Raw genomic sequence first — 25384 nt, 5'->3', positions numbered from 1 at the left:
TGAAGGGATGTTTGGGGGATTTTTTAGTTAGTCTGGAACCAGTGCACTAAGCCTATCGCTATTGAGCAGTCAGTTGGTTCCTTGATGTTCTTGGATGTACAGTGCGTGGAGTAATATTTTGGTGCATGTATAGTTAACATGCTAGTACATGTTCTGTAATGTAGGAAACTCTAGTTGACCTACATCAGTATGTACATGCTAATTGAGATGCTTAATCAGTTAGATGTAGCAAACTCTAGCTAGCAAGCCTATTTTTTGGTCAAACATGTGATGGCTGGTGATGTCTTGGCATCTACTGTATGCATGTGACGATTGGTATCTATATATATATATATATATACACTAATTATTTGATGTTATTTTCATTTCATAATTATGGCTCCATTTTGAATTATTTCAATTATTGGTTATGAATTCAAATTTAAATTACACGTTTGAATTATGTCTGCATATGGGGAATGTGTTTCCCTACAGTATGTAACTCTAGGGAAAGTATGGTGATATGGCGCAAAAGGGCCCCACAATCTTTCCCTAGGGCCTGGCTGTAGGTAAACAACCTATCCATGTGGATTGCAACATACATATGGAAATCTTTCCCTAGGGCTTGTGCCTCTAGGTAAAGAAATTTTCCCTAGAGCTTGCTAGATACACCCTAGGGGAAGGGGTCTTTACAGACTATACTATACCTAGGGTTCTTTACCTAGGGCAAGCCCAAGGTGAAGTCTTTCCCTATGGTTTTTCCTATTTCCCCTAGGGTATATGACTCTAGGTAAAATGTGGATTTCTAGTAGTGATTGCCATGTCCTTTTGAGCATGTTCTATTGATTTCTGGAGATAGCTCAGTGTTCATGTTTTGTAATGCTTTACCTATACATCACATCCATGCCTTTTGTGTTCATGTTGGGGTGCTATAGCATATTGTTTTGATGCTTGCAAGATGCCTAGTTGCTGTTTTGGACAGATTGTTGCTATATCTTGTTTGGAGTGTATGTGTTGCACCGTTGCTCCGTTTTGAGCATGCTCTATATGAAACTTGCTTAGTTTTGCATGTAGTTTCATATTACCTTGTTGCATCCTTGTTTTGGGTGTGTTTGCTTGATGTTTGTATGCATTTTGCATCAATGTCATGTTTAACTTGTTTTGCCCATATCTTCTATGTCGTAGCTCCGAATTAAATGAACTTATATGTAACTTGACTAGAATTTCATGTAGATCATCTTGGTGCATCTTAACTTGCTGTTTAACAACTTGAACATAAGGTTTATTCAGATCTGGACCAATTTCGAAACTTGCATATGAGGATTTACCGGAATTGTTATATGTTGTTTCCGGCCCCATTTAAACTTGCTTTGATGTGTTGTTCTTGTGTGCATCATCTCTTGCCATGAGTAGCTTCATGTAGCTTTGTCATGCATCCGGCTTGGTTGAGCATCATGCCTTGTTCATGTGTGGTGTGTTTACCATGTTGTGTGCTTCTTCTCGATAGTTCCCGTTTCGTTGCGATCGTGAGGATTCGTTCGTCTATGCTTGGTTCGTCTTCGTGGCTTCATCTTCTTCATGGACTCGTTCTTCTTCCTAGCGGGATTTCAGGCAAGATGACCGTTACCCTGGATCTCACTACTATCATTGCTATGCTAGTTGCTTCGTTCTATCGCTACGCTGCGCTACCTATCACTTGCTCTTCAAGCCTCCCAGATTGCCATGTCAGCCTCTAACCTTTTTCACCCTTCCTAGCAAACCGTTGTTTGGCTATGTTACCGCTTTTGCTCAGCCCCTCTTAGCGTTGCTAGTTGCAGGTGAAGATGAAGAAGTTTGTTCCATGTTGGAACATGGTTATCATGAACTTTGTTGGGATATCACAATATCTCTTATATTATTAATGCATCTATATACTTGGTAAAGGGTGGAAGGCTCGGCCTTATGCCTGGTGTTTTGTTCCACTCTTGCCGCCCTAGTTTCCGTCATATCGGTATTATGTTCCCGGATTTTGCGTCCCTAACGCGGTTGGGTGTTATGGGGACCCCTTGACAGTTCGCTTTGGATACAACTCCTCCAGCAAGGCCCAACCTTGGTTTTACCATTTGCCTATCACCTATTTCTTTTCCCTTGGGAGTCACGCTCCCGGGGGTCATCTTTATTTTAGCCCCCCCGGGCCAGTGCTTCTCCAAGTGCTGGTCCAAACCGAGCGATGTCCGGCGCCCCCTGGGCAACCAGGGTCTATGCCAACCCGACGTCTTGCTCATCCGGTGTGCCCTGAGAACGAGATATGTGCAGCTCCTATCGGGATTTGTTGGCACATCGGGTGGCTTTGCTGGTCTTGTTTTACCATTGTCGAAATGTCTTGTAAATCGGGATTCCGAGACTGATCGGGTCTTGCCGGGAGAAGGAATATCCTTCGTTGACCGTGAGAGCTTATAATGGGCTAAGTTGGGACACCCCTGCAGGGTATAAACTTTCAAGAGCCGTGCCCGCGGTTATGTGGCAGATGGGAATTTGTTGATGTCCGGTTGTAGAGAACTTGACACTTGACTTAAATAAAACGCATCAACCGCGTGTGTAACCGTGATGGTCTCTTTTCGGCGGAGTCCGGGAAGTGAACACGGTTTTTGGATTATGTCTGACGTAAGTAGGAGTTCAGGATCACTTCTTGATCATTGCTAGTTTCACGACCGTTCCGTTGCTTCTCTTCTCGCTCTTATTTGCGTATGTTAGCCACCATACATGCTTAGTCGCTGCTGCTACCTCACCACTTTACCCCTTCCTTACCCCTTTAAGCTTTGCTAGACTTGATACCCATGGTAATGGGATTGCTGAGTCCTCGTGGCTCACAGATTACTACAACACCAGTTGCAGGTACAGGTTTTGCGATGATCATGACGCGAGAGCGATGTTGCTTGTTTTGGAGTTCTTCTTCTACTTCTTCTTCGATCAGGAGATAGGTTCCAGGTCGGCAGCCTGGGCTAGCAGGGTGGATGTCGTTTGAGTTTCTGTTTGTGTTTCATCCGTAGTCGGATGTTGATCTTATGTATGATGTATTGATGTCTTCTTGGGGCGTCTGTGCCTTTTGTATGTATCCCCATCTATTATGTAATGTTGATGTAATGATATCCACCTTGCAAAAGTGTGTCAATATGCGGTTCTATCCTTGGTGGGACCTTCGAGTCTCTTTAGGATAGTATCGCATATTGGGCGTGACAAGGCCCTTATCGGAGGAAGTAATAGCCCTACGTCTCGGTGCCCGGAGGCTTGGTCGACTGGATTATGTGTGAAGTTACAGGGGGTGCGAACCCTTGTGCTAGTGGAGGGGGGTGGCTTATATAGAGTGCGCCAGGACCCCAGCCAGCCCATGTTACAAAGGTTTTAATGTACATTAAGGTAGGGCGTTACTAGTAAGGCCAATAATAAAGAGGTATAAATGATCTTCAAGACTACAGAGTGAATGCCCGACCGTTGCCATCCTGAGTGACGTTAGGTCTTCTACATTCGGAGTGATTTCTTGTACCGTCGAGTGGAATTGGGGTATCCAAGTGAGGTTAAAGGTTGAGTGGATTGCACTCCTTGATGAACTCAGTCGGTTTCTCTTCTTGTGCTTTGAATGTCTTTGAGTCTAGGGCAGTGTCCTTGGGTAGGGTATCTAGGTCAGGCCTATGACCCTACCCTAGGTACATGTCATCATCAATGGTAACAGTGATAGCAGTAATTTCATAGCAAGTGCAACAGTAACGATAGCAATAGTAACTTAGCAAGAACAATATAAGATAAATTCGTAGGCATTGGATAGGCGATTTGTTGGATGATATTCAAGATACTATTTGGTTGTGAAGAAAGTTGCCCTTCTTACTTGAAAGGAGTGTCTAAAGATATTTTGAAGAAATGTGATGGTTTACCGCTAGCAATCAATGCCATATCTAGCTTGTTGGCTACCAGGAAAACAAAAGAAGAGTGGGATGAGGTGCGATGCTCAATTGACTTTGCAAGAGGCACAAATCCTGACATAGATGCATTGAATTACATATTATCTCTGAGCTACTTTGACCTTCCTCACCGTCTAAGAAGTTGCCTGTTATACATGACTTTGTTTCCTGAAGATTACAAGATTGACAGGCTACGTTTGGTACATAGATGGATTTCCGAGGGTTTCGTCCACAGCAAAGATGGGAAAGATCTTGTTGAATTAGGAGATGCATATTTTCATGAGCTTGTCAATAGGAGTTTAATACAACCGATTGACATAGGGTATGATGGCAAGGCATGGGGCTGCAGAGTGCATGACACAATCCTTGATTTCCTCATTTACAAGTCTACCCAAGAGAACTTTTGTACTTTGTTAGGTGATCGTTCAGAGGCCACGAATTTTTCAGATAACGAAGTTCGTCGACTCTCACAGTTGGGAAATGTGGGTAGATCTCATAAAATGGATTTATCCCATGCTCGAACATTTGGGACTTTCGTGCACACCAAGCAAATGCTCTCCCTTGAATCAAATGCTCTGCGTGTGCTAGACTTGGAAGATTGTTGTGGACTGGAAAATCATCACATCAAAAGTATTGGAAGGTTTCCTCAGTTGAGGTACTTGAACATCTCTAGCACACGAATAACTAAGCTTCCAGAACAAATAGGTGATTTGCGACATCTTGAGACACTAAATGCATACTGTGATCTTCTAAGAGAGCTATCGGAAACTGTTACGCGGCTTCAGCGATTGGTGCGTCTGTCTATACGTTGGAGAACTAAATTGCCTGACAGCATTGGAAATATGACAAATTTGCAAGAGCTTCAGTATATTGATGTCTTCAAGCACTCGCTGTGCTTTGTGGACCTGAGGAAACTGAGGATTAAGTTGGACACCGACGGGATAGAAGGAGAAAAATTAGCAAGTTACAAGGAAAAGCTAGAGTCATCCCTCCGGAAACTAGACGCACGGAAATGTCCTTCTCTGTGGATTGCAGTGTGTTTATCAGAGAAGGATGGCGTAGAAGGATATCCTTTCTTCCCTGCTCTAAGTTGCATCCGAAAGATTTCTCTGGTCTGTAGAGAAAGGTGTAGGATTGCCAAATGTCTGATCCAACTTGTCAGTCTTGAAAAACTGTATGTATATGCCAAGGAGATAGAGAAGCAAGATCTTGAGATAGTTGGAAGAATACCTAATCTGCTCGAAGTCGATATATATAACGGGAAGACAGGGCATAGGCACCATCAGAGGAGGATCTCAACGGCTGCAGTGTTTTCGGTGCACTGCAATACCTGTAAGGGATTGATGTTTGAGGCAGGGACCATGCCAAAGCTCCCCTGCCTTACAAGAACTCGAGTTTAACAGCACCTCCAGCCGCGCCCCCCCAACAGGCCCTCTCCAGACGTTTTTTCCGCGCCGACGCCCAAAAATCGGCCCAGTCGCGCCCCCAGGAGCCCGTTTTTCGCCGGCTTGGGCCGAAATTGGCACCGGCTACCCCAGGCCGAACCCGGCGTGCTGGGGGCGCCCGAGGGCGCCGGGACGAGCGGTTTTGGCGCCAAAGAGCCGCAGGCCCGCCGAGTCAGCGGCACGCGCCTCGTCTTCCCCAGAGCGCCTCGATTTCCCGCGGGGAATCAATGGCAAGGCTGCCGGCGGACAGCCTTGCCATTGATTCCTCACGGGCGGCGCGTCACGGGCTGGCGGGCGCGGCGACGCCTCCCCTTCCGCCACGCGTTCAGACGGCGCGGGGCTATAAAACCAGAGGCTCCCCCTTGCCGTTGGCCACACCAGCCCGAGCCACCGAGTCCAAACTAGCCGCCGTCCATCCCGTCCGCCGCCGAGCTCTGCCGCTCTCCCCTTCCCTTCCCTTTCCCTCTCCATGGCCGAACACTTCCCCGGCGACGCCGCGGCGGCCAACAGAGCCGGGGCTCGCCGCCGTCAAGACGGAGCCGCGGCTCCCCGTCGTGAAGGCGGAGCCCGGACTCGCCGGCGGCGTCAAGGAGGAGGAGCTCGACGACGCGGCGGCCCTCAAATGGGCGCGCGATGACTGGGCGCAGCTGGAGCGCCTCGCCTACAAGCACTTCGAAGCTCGGCGCCGTGGCCGGTGATGAGGACATAGACCTGGGGTAGGGTAATAGGCCTGACCTATACGTCCTACCTAAGGTCCTTGTCCTAGAAGCAAAGAGGTTCAAGAGTAAATAGAGGGGACCAAACAAGGTGTCGAGTGCAATCCACTCGACCTACCATTCACTCGGAGACCCCCCCCCCCTATTTAGGTCACTCGACCACTAAACCACTCGACATGCAGAAGACCTAAAGCCAGTCCGCGCAGCAACGGTCGGGCATTCACCCTTAGACTTAATAGTCATTTATAGCACTTTACTACGGACGTTACTTGTAACGCTCCTTCGTTATGAACATTCAACCCTGTGTAACGGAGGGGAGCTGGGGTCCTGGCGCACTCTATATAAGCCACCCCCTCCTCTGGGACAAGGGTTCGCACCCCCTGTAACACACACGCATATAATCCAGTCGACCGCCTCCGGGCTCCGAGACGTAGGGCTGTTACTTCCTCCGAGAAGGTCCTGAACTCGTAAAACTTGTGCGTACAACTTCTCCATAGCTAGGATCTTGCCTCTACATCCCTACCCCCCCGTTCTACTATCAGACTTAGAACCACGACAGCGGTGGGTGAGGCACGCGGTGGCTCGCCAGTCGGCCACCCCCCAAGTCGCGGCAATCGAGCCTGACGAAACTCTCTACGGCCTGTTCGACCTGTCGACTGGCTCCGTTGAGACCGCATCCGAGTGTGACAGCAGTGACCCCGCGGCGGAAGTCCTGATGGTCAACGGACCGCGCAGTCCTCCTGGCTTCCCCCGCGACGACGGTGGTGATGGCGGAGGCGATCCATCGCGTGCCCACGAGGAGTACCGCCCCGAGCCCCTCTCTTCTCAGCAGAGGGAAGAGCTTCGCCGCCGTAACATGGATGCACTTCACACTCCTATCCTTGGAGAAACCCCCGAGGCCCGGGCCTTGGAGGAGGCGCGCCTGGCCAACTTGGCTGAGCGCACTCGACTGGAGAATCTCCAGCACGCACTCGATGAGCGTGCTCGGCAGCGAGTTCCTGAATCCAGTCGACGACAACTTTTTCCGCCTCCAACCCAGGTATATCGAACTCCGATCCAGAATCTCACAGCTGCTGCCCGAATAGCAGAGTCGATTCAGCCTTCCCAGTCGGAGGCTGGTAGAGGTTTGATGCAGATCCGGGCTTTGCTTCGGGCGGCGGGGGAGCAGAACACAGCAGTGTCACAGTCTCGGAATAGGATTCATAGTAGATCTGTAATGGCAGACACAGTTCAGTCGGCTCACAGCCCAAGATCACCTCCAAGGTGTGAGGGATGTGGAGATCGACAGGATCAGTACAGAAACTGTGAGCAGTATGATCGTCGTCGAGTACCCACGCCTCCCCCAAGGAGTGGGTCATACGCGCCTCGGCAACACGATGACAGACGCCCTCACAGTGGTGGGCGAAGGATTCAGTCGACCCCCGGGAGCCGGGCTTTGACGCGAGATCCATTCTCGTTCAAGGTCTGGTTGACAGGAACAGAGCACACAGAGATGGCCACGATAGAGATTACCCGACCGGCAGCAGGGTGCATGTTTCAGGTCCCGAGTGTTTCAGCAGAGCCATCAGAGCAGCACTAATTCCTCCCAACTTCAGGTTGGCGACTGGAGTCAGCAAGTTCACTGGTGAGTCCAAGCCTGACACTTGGCTTGAGGACTACCGAGTGGCTGTGCAGATTGGTGGTGGCAATGATGAAGTGGCCATGAAGCACCTTCCTCTGATGTTAGAGGGCTCGGCCAGAGCGTGGTTGAATCAGTTAGCACCTGGCAGTATTTATAGCTGGGAAGAGCTTGCCCGAGTGTTTGTCAGAACATTTGAAGGTACATGCAAATGGCCAGCAGGGCTAACAGATCTACAGTCTTGTGTGCAGAAGTCGAATGAAACTTTGAGAGATTATATCCAGAGATCGATCACGTTGCACCACACGGTGGAGAATGTGTCTGATCACCAAGCAGTTTGTGTCTTCAAGGAAGGCGTCAAGTATCGAGAATCGAATCTGAAGTTCGGTCGGACCGGAGATATGTCTCTGAGTCGAATGATGGGAATTGCCACCAAGTATGCTAATGGTGAAGAGGAGGATCGGCTCCGGAGTGGCAAGCACAAAACAGTCGCCCACGAAACCGGGGGAGGGAACTCCAGTCGGAAGCAGAAGTGCAAAGCCGAGCCAGCTGCTCCCGGAGAAGCCTTAGCCGTGACTCAAGGAAAGTTCAAGGGGAAGCCCAAAGGGCCATGGAACCCCAAGAAAGTAAAAGATCAAGATGGAAATGATGTGTTGGATTTACCATGCCACATTCACACCAAAAAAGATGAGGAGGGTAATCTCATTTACCCGAAACATACCACTCGACAATGTCGGCTCCTAATCCAGCAGTTCCGAGAGAAACAGCCCAAAGAAAAGGAAAAAGAATCGGACAAAGTTGAGGATAAGGAAGAGGACGATGATGGTTACCCCCACGTCAATTCCACTCTGATGATTTTTGTTGATGTTGAGAGCAAGAGTCGACTGAAAGTCATCAACAGTGAAGTGAACATGGTCGCTCCGGCGACGCCCAGTTATTTGAAGTGGTCTCAGACTGCCATTACATTCGACCAGTCTGATCACCCGACACACATAGCCAGCGTTGGTGGTCGACCCAATTGTCGAAGGCACTCGGCTGACTAAGGTTCTGATGGATGGTGGCAGTGGCCTTAATATACTGTATGCAGAGACCTTGAAAGGAATGGGCATTCCGATGTCCAGACTCAGTGAAAGCAATATGAGTTTCCATGGAGTTATTCCTGGCAAGAAGGCTGAGTCACTCGGCCAGATCGCCCTCGATGTGGTTTTTGGTGATTCCAAGAATTACCGCAAAGAAAAGTTGACGTTTGAAGTCGTCGATTTCCAGAGTGCTTATCATGCTATTCTGGGCAGGCCGGCTTATGCACGTTTTATGGCTCGACCATGCTACGTGTACCTCAAATTGAAGATGCCTGGTCCTAAAGGAGTGATCACTATCACTGGCAATCGGAAGAAGGCAGAAGAGTGCTTCCAGAAGGGCTCAAAGATCGCCGATGCGCAAATGGCAGTAGTGGAATTGCAGGAGTATCAAAAAAATGCAGATCCGAGTGATTTGTTGCGAGCTAAGAAGCCTGCCACGGATTCGGCATTTCAGTCGTCTGGTGAAACGAAGCCGATTCATATTCACCCGACCGATCCCAATGCTGCTCCGACTCACATTTCGACAACACTCGACTCCAAATAGGAAGAAGCGCTCATCCAGTTCCTCCATGAGAACTGGGACATCTTTGCATGGAAACCTTCTGGCATGCCGGGTGTTCCCAGGGGGCTGGCTGAGCACCGTTTGCGAGTCGACCCAAAAGTGAAACCAGTTAAAGAACATCTTCGACGGTCCGCCGTACAGAAGAGAAAAGCAATCGGTGAAGAAGTGGCTCGGATCCTAGCAGCTGAGTTTATCCGAGAGATTTACCACTCCGAGTGGCTAGCCAATGTTGTCATGGTCCCCAAGAAGGACGACTCACTTCGCATGTGCATTGACTTCAAGCATATCAATCGGGCCTGCCCGAAATATCACTTTCCTCTCCCCCGCATCGACCAAAGAGTCGACTCGACTGCGGGGTGTGAGCGCTTGTCCTTTTTGGACGCTTATTCCGGGTATCATCAGATCCGACTGTACGGACCCGATGAGATAAAAACAACTTTCATCACCCCATTTGGGTGCTTCTGTTATGTCACCATGCCATTCGGCTTGAAGAACGCTGGAGCCACATTCATGAGGATGATTCAGAAGTGTTTACTCACTCAAATCAGTCGGAATGTTGAAGCATACATGGATGACATTGTGGTCAAGTCACGTAAAGGTTCCGACCTTCTCGCTGACCTTGCTAAAACTTTTGCCAACCTCAGAAGGTATGATATCAAGCTTAATCCATCAAAGTGCACATTCGGAGTTCCGGGCGGAAAATTACTCGGTTTTCTTGTTTCCGAAAGAGGGATCGACGCTAACCCAGAGAAAGTTGCTGACATTCTCCGAATGAAACGCGTTGTGCGTGTGAACGATTTCCAGAAGCTTACAGGTTGTTTGGCCGCCTTAAGTCGATTCATTTCTCGCCTCGGTGAAAAGGCATTGCCTCTTTACCGACTGATGAAGAAGTCTGATAAGTTCGAGTGGACTCTTGAAGCTGATGCAGCATTTGTAGAGCTCAAAGCCCTGCTTTCCACCTAGCCGGTGCTTGCTGCCCCAATCAGCAAAGATCCTTTACTGGTTGACATTGCAGCCACTCGACAAGTCGTCAGTACAGTACTTACGGTCGAGCGGGAAGAAGAAGGAAAAGCATGTAAAGTTCAGCGCCCAGTATATTATGTTTCTGAAGTTTTGACTCCATCAAAGCAAAGATATCCACATTATCAGAAGCTTGTTTATGGGATTTATATGACCACGAAGAAGGTTGCACATTATTTCTCTGACCACTCCATTACAGTCGTCAGCGACGCTCCATTATCAGAGATTCTGAACAACAGAGATGCAACTGGTCGAGTGGCAAAGTGGGCGATTGAACTCCTTCCCTTGGATATTAAGTTTGAGGCAAAGAAAGCTATCAAGTCCCAAGCAATAGCAGATTTCCTCGCCGAGTGGATCGAACAGCAACTGCCGACTCAAGTCCACTCGGAGCACTGGACCATGTTCTTTGATGGTTCCAAGATGCTGAATGGTTCCGGTGCTGGGGTGGTACTGGTATCCCCCCGAGGAGACAAGCTCAGATATGTTCTCCAGATTCACTTTGATTCCTCCAATAATGAAGCGGAATATGAAGCACTGTTATATGGGTTACGTATGGCCATCTCACTCGGCGTCCGTCGCCTCATGGTCTACGGCGACTCAGATTTGGTAGTCAATCAAGTGATGAAGGAGTGGGACGTCAGAAGCCCAGCTATGACTGGTTACTGCAATGCGGTGAGGAAGTTGGAAAAGAAGTTTGACGGGTTAGAGCTCCATCATATACCCCGACTGAAAAATCAAGCAGCCAATGATTTGGCAAAGATAGGTTTCAAGAGGGAAGCCATTCCCAGCAACCTGTTTTTGGAACACATTCATACACCTTCAGTTCAAGAAGATCCTTTCACTGAAGAGCCCCCGCGGCCTAAGAGTGCCACAGATCCGATTGAAGTCGAAGTCCCAGCCGTGGTCGACCTGATCATGGAGGTTTTGGTCATCACTCCCGACTGGACAGTGCCATACATTGCGTATATCCTTAGGAAGGAACTCCCAGAGGATGAAGAAGAGGCTCGATAGATCGTCCGTCGATCCAAAGCCTTTACTGTGATAAGAGGACAACTGTTCAGGGAAAGCGTAATCGGAGTCACCAGAAATGCATAACACCAGAAGAAGGTTGGGTGATCCTCAACGACATCCACTCGGGGACCTGTGGTCACCATGCGTCCTCTCGGGCCATTGTGGCCAAAGCATACCGAGCTGGATTTTATTGGCCATGAGCAAATGAAATGGCGAAAGATATAGTCGACAAATGTGAAGGCTGCCAGTTTTACTCCAATATGTCCCACAAGCCTGCGTCAGCCCTAAAGGCTATTCCACTCGTCTGGCCCTTTGCTGTTTGGGGATTGGATATGGTTGGACCCCTGAGGACTGGTAGGAGCGGCTTCACTCATGTGCTTGTAGCAGTCGACAAGTTTACCAAATGGATTGAAGCCAAGCCTATCAAGAATCTTGAAGCCAGTACTGCTGTCAGCTTCATCAGAGAATTGACATTCAGATATGGAGTTCCGCACAGCATCATCACTGACAACGGGTCGAACTTCGATTCTGATGAGTTCAGAGCCTTTTGTGCTTCCCAAGGCACACGAGTCGACTATGCTTCAGTCGCCCACCCCCAGTCGAATGGACAAGCAGAAAGAGCAAATGGCTTGATTCTCAAAGGACTGAAACCCCGACTGATGCGTGATCTCAAGCACGTAGCAGGCGCCTGGGTCGATGAACTTCCATCAGTTCTTTGGGGATTGATGACAACTCCCAATCGGTCGATTGGCCGAACTCCATTCTTCTTGGTTTATGGAGCTGAAGCTGTTCTACCGAGTGACTTGCTTCACAATGCACCCCGAGTCGAGCTCTTCTCTGAAGATGAAGCAGAACAGGCCCGGCAGGACGCAGTCGATCTCCTAGAGGAGGAAAGAGAGATGGCCTTAATCCGGCCGACCATTTATCAGCAAGACTTGCGTCGATTCCACGCCAGAAACGTGAGGGGCCGAGCCTTTCAAGAGGGAGACTTGGTTCTTCGAGTGGATCAGCAGAAACCACACAAGCTCGCCCCTACTTGGGAAGGTCCCTTCATTGTCACTAGAGTTCTCCACAATGGAGCATACCATCTTTACAATGTCAAGCATCAAAAAGACGAGCCACGGGCTTGGAACGCGGAGCTGCTCCGCCCCTTTTATACTTAAGTACTCATTCATATGAGATGTAATAAGAAATACCTTTGTAGTTTGTTTATCAAAGACAAGAGCTTTACAGTCTTCCTAAATGGTTGTTGTTGCTTTTGTTTGCGTCTGAAATCCCCCAGTGGGTGACTTTGCCGCGAATCCGTTTCGCCTAAAGTTTGAAAAATCCTACCGAGTGGTGAGCAAGCCTCTCACTCGGGGGCTTAGCCGCGAATCCGTTTCGCCTAAGTTTGAAAAATCCTACCGAGTGATGAGCAAGCCTCTCACTCGGGGGCTTAGCTGCAGTCCAGTACTCGCCTAAGTTTGAAAAATCCTACCGAGTGGTGAGCAACCCTCTCACTCGGGGTCTTAGCTGCAATACAGTACTCGCCTAAGTTTGAAAAATCCTACCGACTGGCGAGCAACCCTCCCACTCGGAGGCTTAGCCGCGAATCCGTTTCGCCTATGTTTGAAAAATCCTACCGAGTGATGAGCAAGCCTCTCACTCGGGGGCTTAGCAGCAGTCCAGTACTCGCCTAAGTTTGAAAAATCCTACTGAGTGATGAGCAAGCCTCTCACTCGGGGGCTTAGCTGCAGTCCAATACTCGCCTAAGTTTGAAAAATCCTACCGAGTAGTGAGCAACCCTCCCACTCGGGGGCTTAGCTGCAGTCCAGTACTCGCCTAAGTTTGAAAAATCCTACCGAGTGGTGAGCAACCCTCCCACTCGGGGGCTTAGCTGCAGTACAGTACTCGCCTAAGTTTGAAAAATCCTACCGAGTGGTGAGCAACCCTCCCACTCGGGGGCTTAGCTGCAGTCCAGTACTCGCCTAAGTTTGAAAAATCCTACCGAGTGGTGAGCAACCCTCCCACTCGGGGGCTTAGCTGCAGTCCAGTACTCGCCCAAGTTTGAAACCCATCCCTATCCGCAAGGACGACGAGGTGCAGGTCGACTGAAACCTTCTCCTTCGGAGCTGCGTCACAAGTACAACGTACGCTCCATCCCAATCCGCAAGGACGACGAGGTGCAGGTCGACTGAAACCTTCTCCTTCAGAGCTGCGCCACAAGTACAATGTGCGCTCCATCCCTATCCGCAAGGATGACGAGGTACAGGTCGACTGAAACCTCCTCCTTCGGAGCTGCGCCACAAGTACAACATGCGCTTCATCTCTATCCGCAAGGACGGCGAGGTGTAGGTCGACTGCAACCTTCTCCTTCGGAGCTACGCCACAAGTACAACATGCGCTCCATCCCTGTCCGCAAGGACGACGAGGTGCAGGTCGACTGAAACCTTCTCCTTCGGAGCTGCGCCACAAGTACAACGTGTGCTCCCTCCCTATCCGCAAGGACGACGAGGTGCAGGTCAACTGCGACCTTCTCCTTCGGAGCTGCGCCACAAGTACAACGTGTGCTCCCTCCCTATCTGCAAGGACGGCGAGGTGCAGGTCGACTGCAACCTTCTCCTCGGAGCTGCGCCATAAGTACAATAGCTGCATCTCAACTACAAAGATTATTCCAATTGAAAAGCGAATTCCACTCGAAGGCAAACTCAAGCATATTCAGAGATAAACCAAGTTCAGATAAATCCTAAAGTTCCGGACGGCGGATCAAAAGTATTCGAGCATCAGGCCTGAAGAAGTTTAATGATTACACAATCACTCGGCATTCCGAGGCAAATAAAGGTGGAGCATAATGTTTCTCTATCACGCGTCAGGAGAAGGACTAGCTGGGTCGCAGAAACTGTCAAGGTCTATGCTGTCTGCAATGCGAGTGGCGGCGTCAAGGAAAGTGTCCATGAAGGATTGGAAGGTGTGCCTCTTTGTGTTAGCAACCTTGAGCTCCGCCATCTTGTCTTGTTTGACGTCTTTGTAGTGCACTCGGACCAAGGACAACGCGACATCAGCGCGCCACAGCGAGCAGATGACTTCTTCCACTCTTGCACTCGGTCAGGTATTTGATTCAGTCGAGCCATCAGAGACTTGAGGTCTTGAGACAGTTCCGCCTGAGGACAGAGTTCAGTATCAACCCGAGTCATCGCTGCCTTCAGGCGGGCAAGATAAGCAACCGCGCTGTCCATGCGAGATTCAAACCGCAGCACATTCATCGCAACATCATCCTTGACTGGACAATTTATGGGATCGAGACCCGTCTCGACCCGCCCAGTTTCCGCTTCAAAGTCTTGACAAAGCTCTACACAATTGAGTAAATGGTGAGTCGACGATATAATCAAGCTTGACAGTCGACCGTAATAAGTCAGTCAATCATCAGTACCTTCAAGTTTTAGGACCAGCTTTGCAGCAAGCTGGCCCAGATAAGACTCCAACTCGCCCTTCTTGGCCTTGAGGCTCCCAAGCTCGTCAGTCAGCTTTTCCTTGTCTTTCTTCAGTCGCTCGACCTCCCGATTGGCGTCAGAGACAGCAGCCTTCAGTTTGGAGTTCTCCTCTTCTAACTTGCCGACTGAAGCAAGCTTCTTGTCAGCAAGCGCCGTTTTCTCTCGCGCTTCCTTCTGTGCAGCAGCAAGATCCAGATCCTTCTTGTCCAAAGCCTGCTTCATTTTCTCTAAAGAAATAACATTCTTCAGACGGGCTTGGAGTTGACGGTTTTCACTACATACATCTGCTCGAGTCGAGTCACTCGGTTCAAAAAATGGAAAGGAAAAGTGCCAGCAGTGAGAAAGACAGTTGATGATTGGTTACCTCCCATAGCAGCTACTTCATCACGAGCAGTCTTGAGATTCTTCTTGGCCAATTCCAGATCAAGCTTGAGGCTGATTTGCTGCTTGTTCATTGTGGAAAGCTGAACCCCAAGATCACAAGATTTCTACAGTATAAGCCATATCAGTTGACCGAGGTAAAAAGACATCACAGTGATAGCTACTCTAAGACTACCGCCGAATCAAACATTCAACGGCAGTCTCGGGGACTACACCCAGTGGGTGCACTTAGCGTGCCCCCACTGGTTTGAATAAACACTCGACATGGTCTGCCCAGCGCGAGAGTAAAAAAGCAGTTCTCAGACCATAGTCGACTGCCCGCAGTCAACCATGGCCTCGGGGACTACACCCAATGGGTGCACATAGTGTGCCCCCACTGGTTCTGGTGTCATTCGACCTGGCCAGTCCAGACCGAGTGACAAAATTCAGATTCTCAGACCATAGTCGACTGCCCGCAGTCAACTATGGTCTCGGGGACTACACCCAGTGGGTGCACTAAGAGTGCCCCCACTAGTTCAAAGATTCAATTCAAGACGACTCAAATTGAGTCGTGCAACTTCAAAATAGTCACACCCTAGTGGGTGATCAGATGAGAAATATGATCAATCAAAAATCAACTAACCTGGACATTGGTCTGCAGAGCAGCTCCGGCGTTGAAGGCCACCTGACTGGCCTCATGCACCACTTTCATTTGCCCCATCACAAGGTTCAACTGAAGAAGAGCTTCCTTGGCGGCAGTCGGTGGGTCGTCCGGGGTTTGATACGCAGTGAAAAGCGATGATGGCAGAGCAGGCGGAGCAACCGCTGGGTCTGATGCGTGGAGTTGTATTGGTGCAGCAGAGGTCTGCGTAGCTGATCCTGATGGGCAATCAGTCGACAGCAGGATAGCGAAAGTGGTGTTGGTACGTGCCGGATCTGTCGATCGCTCGACTGCCGTCCCAGGCATATCAGTCGACTGAGGAACCTGGGCCTCAGGCGCTTTCCCGCTCAGTTCCTTGTCCCTCCTCCTCCTTCCCCTCAGCGATACTTCTTCTTCATCGTCCGGGAGCACAACAACGTCCCGTGGTGCTGCAACAAACAGAGAAAGTCAAAGAGATAGCTGACAGACAATCCAGTCGTCCAAATAAATTTGAGTCGGGCAGACTTACTGGCTTTGGAGGTAGCTGCGTCATCGGCTTCCTCGTCGTCTGGGGTCTTGTCGACATCCATATCAGTCGTAGCCGAGGCCGGGCTGTAAAGGTTCATCATCCACTCGGTCAGTACAAGAGAATCAGTGAGAACAAGAAAATACAGGGAGAACATTTACCCAGAAGCAACAGGAACGTCCATCTTGATTCTAGGCAAGGTCTTCTGAGCCTTCGAAGGATTGATCTTGGGCTGCTTGGTGACCTTCTCAGCCAATTCTGGAGTCGAAGACCGAGCGCGCTTTTGAGATGGAGCACTCGAGGCCACCGCCTTGCCGCGCCTTCCCGCGGGATCATGGTGCTGCTTGGATCGACGTTCGGAACGAGGTGGTGAGTCGGCTACCTCCTCGTCGTCCGACTCATCGCTCTCATCTTCATCATCTTCGGCTGGTGACTCCCACTCGCCGCTCTCCTCCGCGCTGTCCTCGCCTTCATGGTCCTGCTCCAGAGCTTGTTCGCCATTATGCATTGAGTACATCTCTGTATAAATCTACAAAACAAGGAACCGAGTGGAAATCAGTCGGATCAACAAACAGTCAGAAAACACATCCAAATTCAATCAGTTGTAGTGGCCAAACCTTGTCTGGCTGGTTGCTGTCGCTGAAAGGGTTGACTCTCCTGGCGCCCCTGGGGTTGTCCTTGTTCCAGGTGATGCCCCTCAGCCACTGGGCCACTGTTTTGGCCGCCACCTCCTCCGGATGAACCCGAGCGGTATCACCAGCCCCGAAGTACACCCACATGGAGTGGTCACGAGCTTGGAGTGGTTGAATGCGCCGACTGAGGAACACCTCCAGCAGATCCATGCCGGTGACACCTTGATTGATCAGTTGAACTACTCTCTCGACCAGCATGCCCGTCTCCACCTTCTCCACGGCGGTCACTTTCAACGAAGATGGAGTTTGAACACGATCAAAAGAGAAAGGGGGAAGGCCAGTCGACTGGCCTGGGGTCACGATATCCTGGCAATAGAACCAGCTCGACTGCCAGCCCCTAACCGACTCAGGAAGAGTCATCGAAGGGAAGGAACTCCTCTTCCTCTTCTGAATACCCAGACCCCCACACATCTAGATAACATGGGTTTTATCGTCGTTCGAGTTCGCTTTCTTCACTGTTTGGGAGCGGATGGTGAAAATGTGCTTGAAAAGAACCCAGTGCGGTCGACACCCCAGGAAATTCTCGCACACGGACACGAATGTGGCAAGGTATGTGATGGTGTTGGGAGTGAAATGATGGAGTTGAGCCCCGAAGAAATTCAAGAAACCTCGAAAGAAGGGGTGTGGAGGAAGCGAGAAGCCGCGGTCGACATGAATGGCGAGCAGAACACACTCACCCGGTCGCGGCTGTGGCTCCGTTTCCCCCTCCGGCAGCCGCGCGGAATCATGGACGATCAGCCCTAACTCGGCCATATCGTCCAATTCTTCCTGCCGAAGTGAGGATCGGATCCAATCTCCCTGGATCCAACCCGACGGCAGCCCCGAGCGCGATGAAGATCCCCGATTCGTCTTCTTGCTTTTCGCCGCCCCCGTCGCCTTCTTCGCGCATTCCAGCGCCGCCGTTTTCTCCTTCCCCATGGCGGCGGAGCGGCGGCGTCGAGAGTGGAGAAGCTGAACGAGGTAAAGAAGCAAGAGGAAGAAGAAGGAGAATGGGCACGCACAGTGCGGACGCCTCGGCCTCGCCGCTTTTAAAGGCCTACTTCCGAGTGGCTGATGCGTGTGCCCGGACGATCCTGTCAAATCCCTTAACAGTCGCACACGGGATACGTGGCGAAAAAGGTGGCGCGGAAATCGAAACGTCCTATTTTATCTACTCCGCTTACCACAGCGCGCTCCGCCTTACGCGCTTCCACCAAAATTTCGAATGCCGCGAAATCCGGGATCCTCTACAACCGATCACACCAAAGATTCCATGTCAAGGATAACACTCGACGGATGACGTTATAAAAACCAGTCGGCCATTTCTGAATCGATCAAGGCGACTGAAACGAAGCCGAAGTTCCAACAACTGGCATCCATTTGGAGATGACAGCAAGAGTCAAACCAAGGTCAACTTCAACCTTCTTTTCACTTGGGCCTCAATCCATTCGGGGGCTAATGATGAGGACATAGACCTGGGGTAGGGTAATAGACCTGACCTATACGTCCTACCTAAGGTCCTTGTCCTAGAAGCAAAGAGGTTCAAGAGTAAATAGAGGGGACCCACCAAAGGTGTCGAATGCAATCCACTCGACCTACCATTCACTCGGAGACCCCCCCCCCTATTTAGGTCACTCGACCACTAAACCACTCGACGTGCAGAAGATCTAAAGCCACTCCGCGCAGCAACGGTCGGGCATTTACCCTTAGACTTAATAGTCATTTATACCACTTTACTACGGACGTTACCTGTAACGCTCCTTCTTTATGAACATTGAACCCTGTGTAACGGAGGGGAGCTGGGGTCCTGGCGCACTCTATATAAGCCACCCCCTCCTCTGGGACAAGGGTTCGCACCCCCTGTAGCACGCACGCATATAATCCAGTCGACCGCCTCCGGGCTCCGAGACGTAGGGCTGTTACTTCCTCCGAGAAGGGCCTGAACTCGTAAAACTTGTGCGTACAACTTCTCCATAGCTAGGATCTTGCCTCTACATCCCTACCCCCCATTCTACTGTCAGACTTAGAACCACGACAGCCGGGACGAGGGAGGCGTCGTCGTCCTCGACGACAACGACGACGACGATGACGCGCCGCCGCTACCGGTCCGCCATGGAGACGCTGGGCAGGGGTCCAGCAGGGGCGGCCGCGCCATCAAGAAGGAGAAGGCCGCCGACGATGACGACGAGGACCGCGGCGACGTCGGCGACTTCACCGCACAGCGACTTCTTCGCCCCGTAGTTGGTTTTTTTAAATAACTTATGTAATAACGCCGAACATGTCGAATATTATGTCAAGTTTGCCGAATTTAGCCGAATGTTTTGTCCAATTTGCCGAACTTTGCCGAATTCAGTTTTTTCAAAAACAAAAAAAAAAAACCACGTCTGGGGCGACCCTGGGGCGAGCGGCTGGAACCCGCTCGCCCCCACGCCGATTTTAGCGCCGGCTCGCCGAGGGGCGCGTAAAATCGCCCCCTGAGGGGCCAACGGCTGAAGATGCTCTGACACCCCTTTCTATGGACTTCAAAATCGCTCGTGGTGCATCTGACTTCCGTATCCAGCGCTTCGCCTGCCTTACAAGGCTCCGTGTCAGGACTTCAGTGTGGAGGGTGTGTTGAAGAGCATGGTCGAGGCACACCCGAACGACCATAATATGCCGGAAATCAATAGTACTTCCTCCGTAAAGAAATATAAGAGTGATCTAAACGCTCTTATATTTCTTTACAGAGGGAGTAAGCCGAAGTACCAGATGTGGACATGTGGTTGTGTTTGTACTCTGTTTTCAGGGGATGCTTTCCTTGGTCTGATGTTCATGTATACTCTGTTTCTCAATTGCAAGGTTGGTATTTGCCATGTTCTGTAGAGATCAATTGTTGAAGTTACCTGCATGAACACCCAGTCATAACGAAAATCTGGTTGTGCATAAATACGACGATAACTTAAATGTCTCGGCATTTCAGGGCTGAATGTTTGAAATATATTCTCCTTTTTGACTTGTCAGTCCTGAACTCATGCTGAAATCAGCTTTTTTATAATGTTGTCAAAGTTCCTAATGGAATTTTATTAGCTAGCACCCATAAAACAAATTTGCAATAATGAGAGTTTTTGATATAGCTCACCACTCATGCCAAATGGTTGCAAGAGTTGTACTTTGGTTTTGGATTGCATTGCTCAGATTTTGGATTCAAGTGGTGTCGTTGGCGATCTATTTGTTGGCTACAAACTATATACACTTTGGGTTTTTCTTTTGAACTGTGTCATCCTTATTATCAAAAAAGGTGAAATACCCCCTTTGCATCTTTGGTTGATCTACTAGATATGACACATGCTTCCAAAGTTTTGGTGCTGCACTGTGGAGGCACCTTTTTTTATGACGGGTAAATTAATCATCACATGTTAGTTCGACAACATATGGGGTTGTACACTAAGAACATAGTACAATCAAAGTCGCTCACACACACAAGCATAGACTCATCCCTATGAACGCACGCACGCACACCCTACCCCCTATGAGCACTTTCGAGACAGTGTGACGGCATTACCATTTTGAGATTTTACAAAGTCATCGTAGGCACCTCATAGTCGATGGGAACGTCTGCTCCCACTGAACGAACATCATCGGAAGGCTAAAATTAATCTAGGAATAATGCAAGCACCAATGTCAAGTCTAGGACTTGAACCCTGGTGGGTTGGGGTACCACTTTCCTGCTTACCATCCAATCATAGGTTGGTTCGCTATCGTAGTTCTAACTTAAATATTACATTCCAACAAATTTTTTGATTTAATGTAGTTCAAACATGAAATCAACTAGCCGCTTCCGCCTTGATCGTTTCCTTGAAATTGAGAACATGCTCTTCCGCCTGCTCCGTGTCTGCAAGGACTGCCTGCATCATAGCCATTTCATCCATTTAGTCCTCCTTGTCGGATGACTCATTGGATGACTCATCATAGTGCTTGTATATGTACTCCAAGTCCGAATCCGTTGCTTCAAAGAATGTTGAAAATCATAGAACATTTTTGGTTTAAAAAATGTTTGTGTATTGAAAAAAATTCATAATCAATTACTATTCATGAATTTCAGTAAAAGTTCATCGATTCAAAAAATGTTCATGATTTCAAATATAAATGTTCGTGTATTCAAAAGTTGTTCTCGAATTTCAAAAAAATGTTCTCCTATGCAAAGATCTTGTTCATGAGTTCGAAAAAATGTATGCAATTTCAAAAAATGTAGTGAGTTCAAAAACTTGTCACTATTTAGATAATCATGAATTTTTATTTTTTAATGAATTTTAAAAACTCTAAATTTAGAAAGTATTACGAACATTATTTGAATTCGTTGAAAAGAATTGAATTAAAAAAATATTCACCCTAATTTGAAAAAGGGTTCAAATTTGATGAATTATTTTAAAATCTATGAACATTGTTTATTCCATGAAACTCATGAACTTTTCCAAGTCTATGAACTTCTTTTAAATTCGCAAAATCTATGAAGTTTTTTCAAGTTCATGAACGTAAAACTTTTTTAAAATTCATGAATTCTTTTTTCAATTTCGTGAACCTTTTTCCAATTTACTAAAATATCTAAAATTCGTGAATCTTTTTTCAAAATTTTGTGTTCTATATTCAAATTCATGAACTTTTTTTTATTCATGAGCTTATCTCAAATCTCAAGCATTATTTGAAATTCCTTATTTGGTTCAAAATTGTAGAGTTTTTTATTTCCTTTTAATATATCGATATTTCATCAATAGAAAACAGCTTTTGTTTTTCTTGGTATGCTCGGAAGCACGTGCTCCTTTCAAGAAAAAAAGGTCCCCTGATTCAAAAGAAATTCAGGCCCTTTCCAGATTCTAATTTTCGTGTGTGGATCACTATTCATTTTCAAGCACTTGTACAAAAACATGAAAATGCCTTCCTAAGCCCTCACGTGTTTGGTCAGGTGGGCAAAGACCTTCCTTTTGTCGTGCGGCAGCTTCCTCATCATCTCCACAAGCACCTCCAAGTATCGTGGCCGCACCCACATCGGTGCTTCGTACCCGTCGGTGCTGGCCAGACCCAAAATGCGTCGCACGACTGCCACCAGTGGAGCTAACTTTCGCATCGTCGCCGAAAATGCTCGACGGAGATATGAGCGTTAGATGTTTACGCCGTCGACAACATCTTCATGGCCCCGCCGAAGGTCGTATAAGCAGATCATCGCTTTGCCGCCTGGGCCTTGCCGACGGAACATGACCAACGAAACACCACTGCAGTCCCACGCGCCTTGGATCATGTCGGTAGAGCGCCGGTGTGGTGGATCACACACCGTCGCTCCCATCGGTGGTCCGGCATGAGCACCCACAGAGCGGCCCGAGGACTAGTGTAGCCACGCTAACCGCTTCAATCCACGGTATCTAGGACGGTGGAGGAGGTGATGTCGCCTCTCAACTCGCTGGGCCGTAACTGGGGTAACAGAATCAGGGCCTCGGCCCTGTAATGTCTTCTAAGCCCTTCTATACATCTGCTTGCATCACGGCCCATGGGCCGTAACTGGGGTACCCACTTCCTTCTCCTCGGCTCGGCGGCCGCCTCCGCCCCACTCCCCACTTCTCCCCCAAGAAAAAGCCGAATCATGGACACCAGCGGCGCCGCCGCCGCCGCCGCCGGCGGAGGCAGCGAGGAGGAGGACCAGGCCCGCCTGGCCGCCATCACCGACAACCTCAAGGCCCGTGACTCGTACGCGCTCCGCCCCTCTCCCCCTCCCCCTGCCTCCCACCTCCCCGCCCCTCTCGATTAGCTCCTCTAATGGCGTCACTTGCCCGTCGCGCAGGATCCGGCTGTACACCTGGCTCTCGCACCGGTGCTTCTCCGACTGCGTCACCACCTTCTACCGCAAGACGCTGGGCAAGCGCGAGGGGGACTGCGTCCGCGCCTGCGTCCGCAAGTACCAGCTCGCCACCGCCGCGTCCGCCGCCCGCTTCAACAAGCTCGCCGACCCCTCCGCCGCGGCCGACGACGAGGACGAGGACGACTGATTCGTGCGGCCCTGCGCTCCACTCCACCCTCGGCTGGGGGAACTTTTTTGCCTGCTCTGGTTAGTCTTCTGCAGTTTGAGTTCTGATGTAGCGCTTGTGATGCCTGAGAGAGACACCAGTAGTGACAGAGTAGAACGAACCACGGATTCTGAATTTCTGATGCGATATTGATTGCGGCTGTATCGAACCACACCACGGATTCGGAACATGGGTGGATGCAAACATGCATGGTTTCCATGCTTTACAAACTTAGTATCGGTGAATGTTTCACTGAATGTCATGCATTTCCTTGTCTGATTGAAAGCTGTTGCTTCCATGTGTCAATTCGGAATTCAGGATGTGTATTGATGCAAACCTGAATTCTTGGTGCCATTCATGCTTCATTCTCTGTATACAAGTTCAGGATTTCTCCCTTTTTTTGTCTCATAGCCCGGTATAATGTCAAATCAACAATGATACATGATGTTGATTTGAAGCTTGTCTAGATTCAGCTTCCACTTCCAAAGTTGACTGCATCTTTTGGCTGTCATATGCCAAACTTGAATTTCCTTGCCATATGATAAATAGATCGTTTACAACAATGTGTCAACAACTCAACATCACTGCAATCAAGTGCATGTCCTTTTGTTTCCATAGCCTGTTACAACCAGTACTCAACTCTGAATTTATTATATATCTCTGGCTCAAATGATAGGATCTGAACTTCTCCTCAGAATAAAAGTTTAGAGAAACTTCAGATGATGGGATAACAAAAAATGATTTGTTCAAGAAATATGGTTCATCAGAGTAATGTAGCAAAGGCCAAATGGATCCGATGTGAATACAACCAAGATATCAGACAAAGAAATGTAGGAGAACCTCATGTATTCAGTGATTGCACATCTGCACTCTGTATAATTTGTATACGAAACAGAAAATGTTGTCCTAGAAGATTTATTCACTCTAAACAGTAAACACACTGATTGTTCTGTTTAAAGATTTTTTTGGGTGCCATTCTCATTCATAAACGGAATGATTGAAGGGTACTTGGATCTAAAATGAAGATTTAGTTATCCAGGTTAAGTCGCTCCAGGTTCTTGTTGCAGTCTCATCAACTCTCAGCATCAGTATCCAGGACAGTATCATCGCAAACTCACAGTAGTCCGATAAGAGATTTTATTATAAGCTTGATTTTCCTTGTCGTTGACTTATCATTGTTAAACAGAGACATCTGAGCTGATACTCTGCATGTATGCACACAAACAATAGTCCTATAAGACAGCTCATCAACTCTGATCCAGAAGTTTTAAGTTTCTGAAAAAATACAACCGTTTAATTATGTGAGTGAATAGAAGAATGGGGGACTGGATCATTTGCCTGTTTATTTGCCCCTCTTTACATCTGATTAGATGATTTGCCCTGCTTTTCTTTTTTCCTTTTGGTATATGCCCTTTCTAATTACTGTACTCATTTTTTATCCCTATTTTTGCCATGCGAAAAGACTGTATTGCTCATGTGGCAAATTTTCCATTCTTTACGGGCCATTCTGTGTTTGACCGTTGGTCTTGGTTGGATCAACCGGTTCATCACCTTTCTCCCGTTCCTCTCTTATTATACTCGTATTGAAGTCACAAACCTACTAGAGGAGGTCAATGAGGGCACCCTTGGCCCCATCTTTGCGGCTGCTTCTGCTGCTGCCGGAGGCGCGGCAGCTTCTGCTGCAGCTCGGCGATGCCACGGAGGAGGCTGACAAGAGACGGCTCAGCGGCACACCGGCTGTTGCTGCAGCTCAGAACTGCAGAGGAGGCAGATGGCGCTCCTCGTCATTTCCCGCCAGGGAGGCCATTGATGGTGTCTGCTGCAACAGCAGCGCCAACGAGCTAGAGCTGGAGGGTACTGGTGCTAGCCTCGAGCTGGAGCTAGAGTGTACAGGCACATCAACAGTAACTTCGAGCTGGAAAAGGGGCACAATGGTGCTGGCTTCGAGCGGCGATTCCGGTGACTACGACGACTACAACAACTCCGGTGAGCATGGGCGCGACAACTCGAGCAACATGGTGACTCATTTCTCTGTTTGTCTTTTGATTTCCCTCTCAAGGTCTGAAGGTGTGTCCTGTTCTTGCTAGTGTGCAGCCCTGTAAAATGTGAAGTTCTGAATTTTAAACATAGCATATAACAACTTAATAGATGAAATAATCAAATTAGGGTATATATCACTCTGTAATCATTAACTGATATCACCAAAGGTGGCTCAATTCAAATCACACAAAGTAATGTAAGTTTACATCAAGCAATAATAACAATAATTTTGAGTCTCTATCTCGAAAATTGACAAATTCAACACCTCTTGGAATTTGAA

The 25384-nt window shown here is 48.8% G+C and overlaps 2 protein-coding genes across 2 annotated transcripts; both read left to right on the top strand.

Annotated features, from left to right (window-relative positions):
• Positions 1–2795: 2795 nt before the first annotated feature.
• On the top strand, positions 2796–5314 carry LOC123494727 (disease resistance protein Pik-2-like). Its single transcript, XM_045230910.2, has 2 exons — positions 2796–2853; positions 3825–5314. Exons 1-2 carry the CDS (start codon positions 2796–2798, stop codon positions 5312–5314), a joined length of 1548 nt encoding a protein of 515 aa, XP_045086845.2.
• Positions 5315–22569: 17255 nt separating this feature from the next.
• Positions 22570–23349, top strand: LOC109785611 (mitochondrial import inner membrane translocase subunit Tim9). The gene is made up of 2 exons (XM_020344198.3): positions 22570–22747; positions 22842–23349. The coding sequence occupies exons 1-2, from the start codon at positions 22644–22646 to the stop codon at positions 23044–23046; spliced, it is 309 nt and encodes a 102-aa protein (XP_020199787.1). The 5' UTR covers positions 22570–22643; the 3' UTR covers positions 23047–23349.
• Positions 23350–25384: the final 2035 nt, after the last annotated feature.

Source organism: Aegilops tauschii, chromosome 1 (genome assembly GCF_002575655.3).
Source record: "Aegilops tauschii subsp. strangulata cultivar AL8/78 chromosome 1, Aet v6.0, whole genome shotgun sequence".
NCBI classification, from domain to species: domain Eukaryota; kingdom Viridiplantae; phylum Streptophyta; class Magnoliopsida; order Poales; family Poaceae; genus Aegilops; species Aegilops tauschii.
Note: the sequence above shows the minus strand (reverse complement) of the source record. Positions and strands in the feature narration are given on the sequence as shown.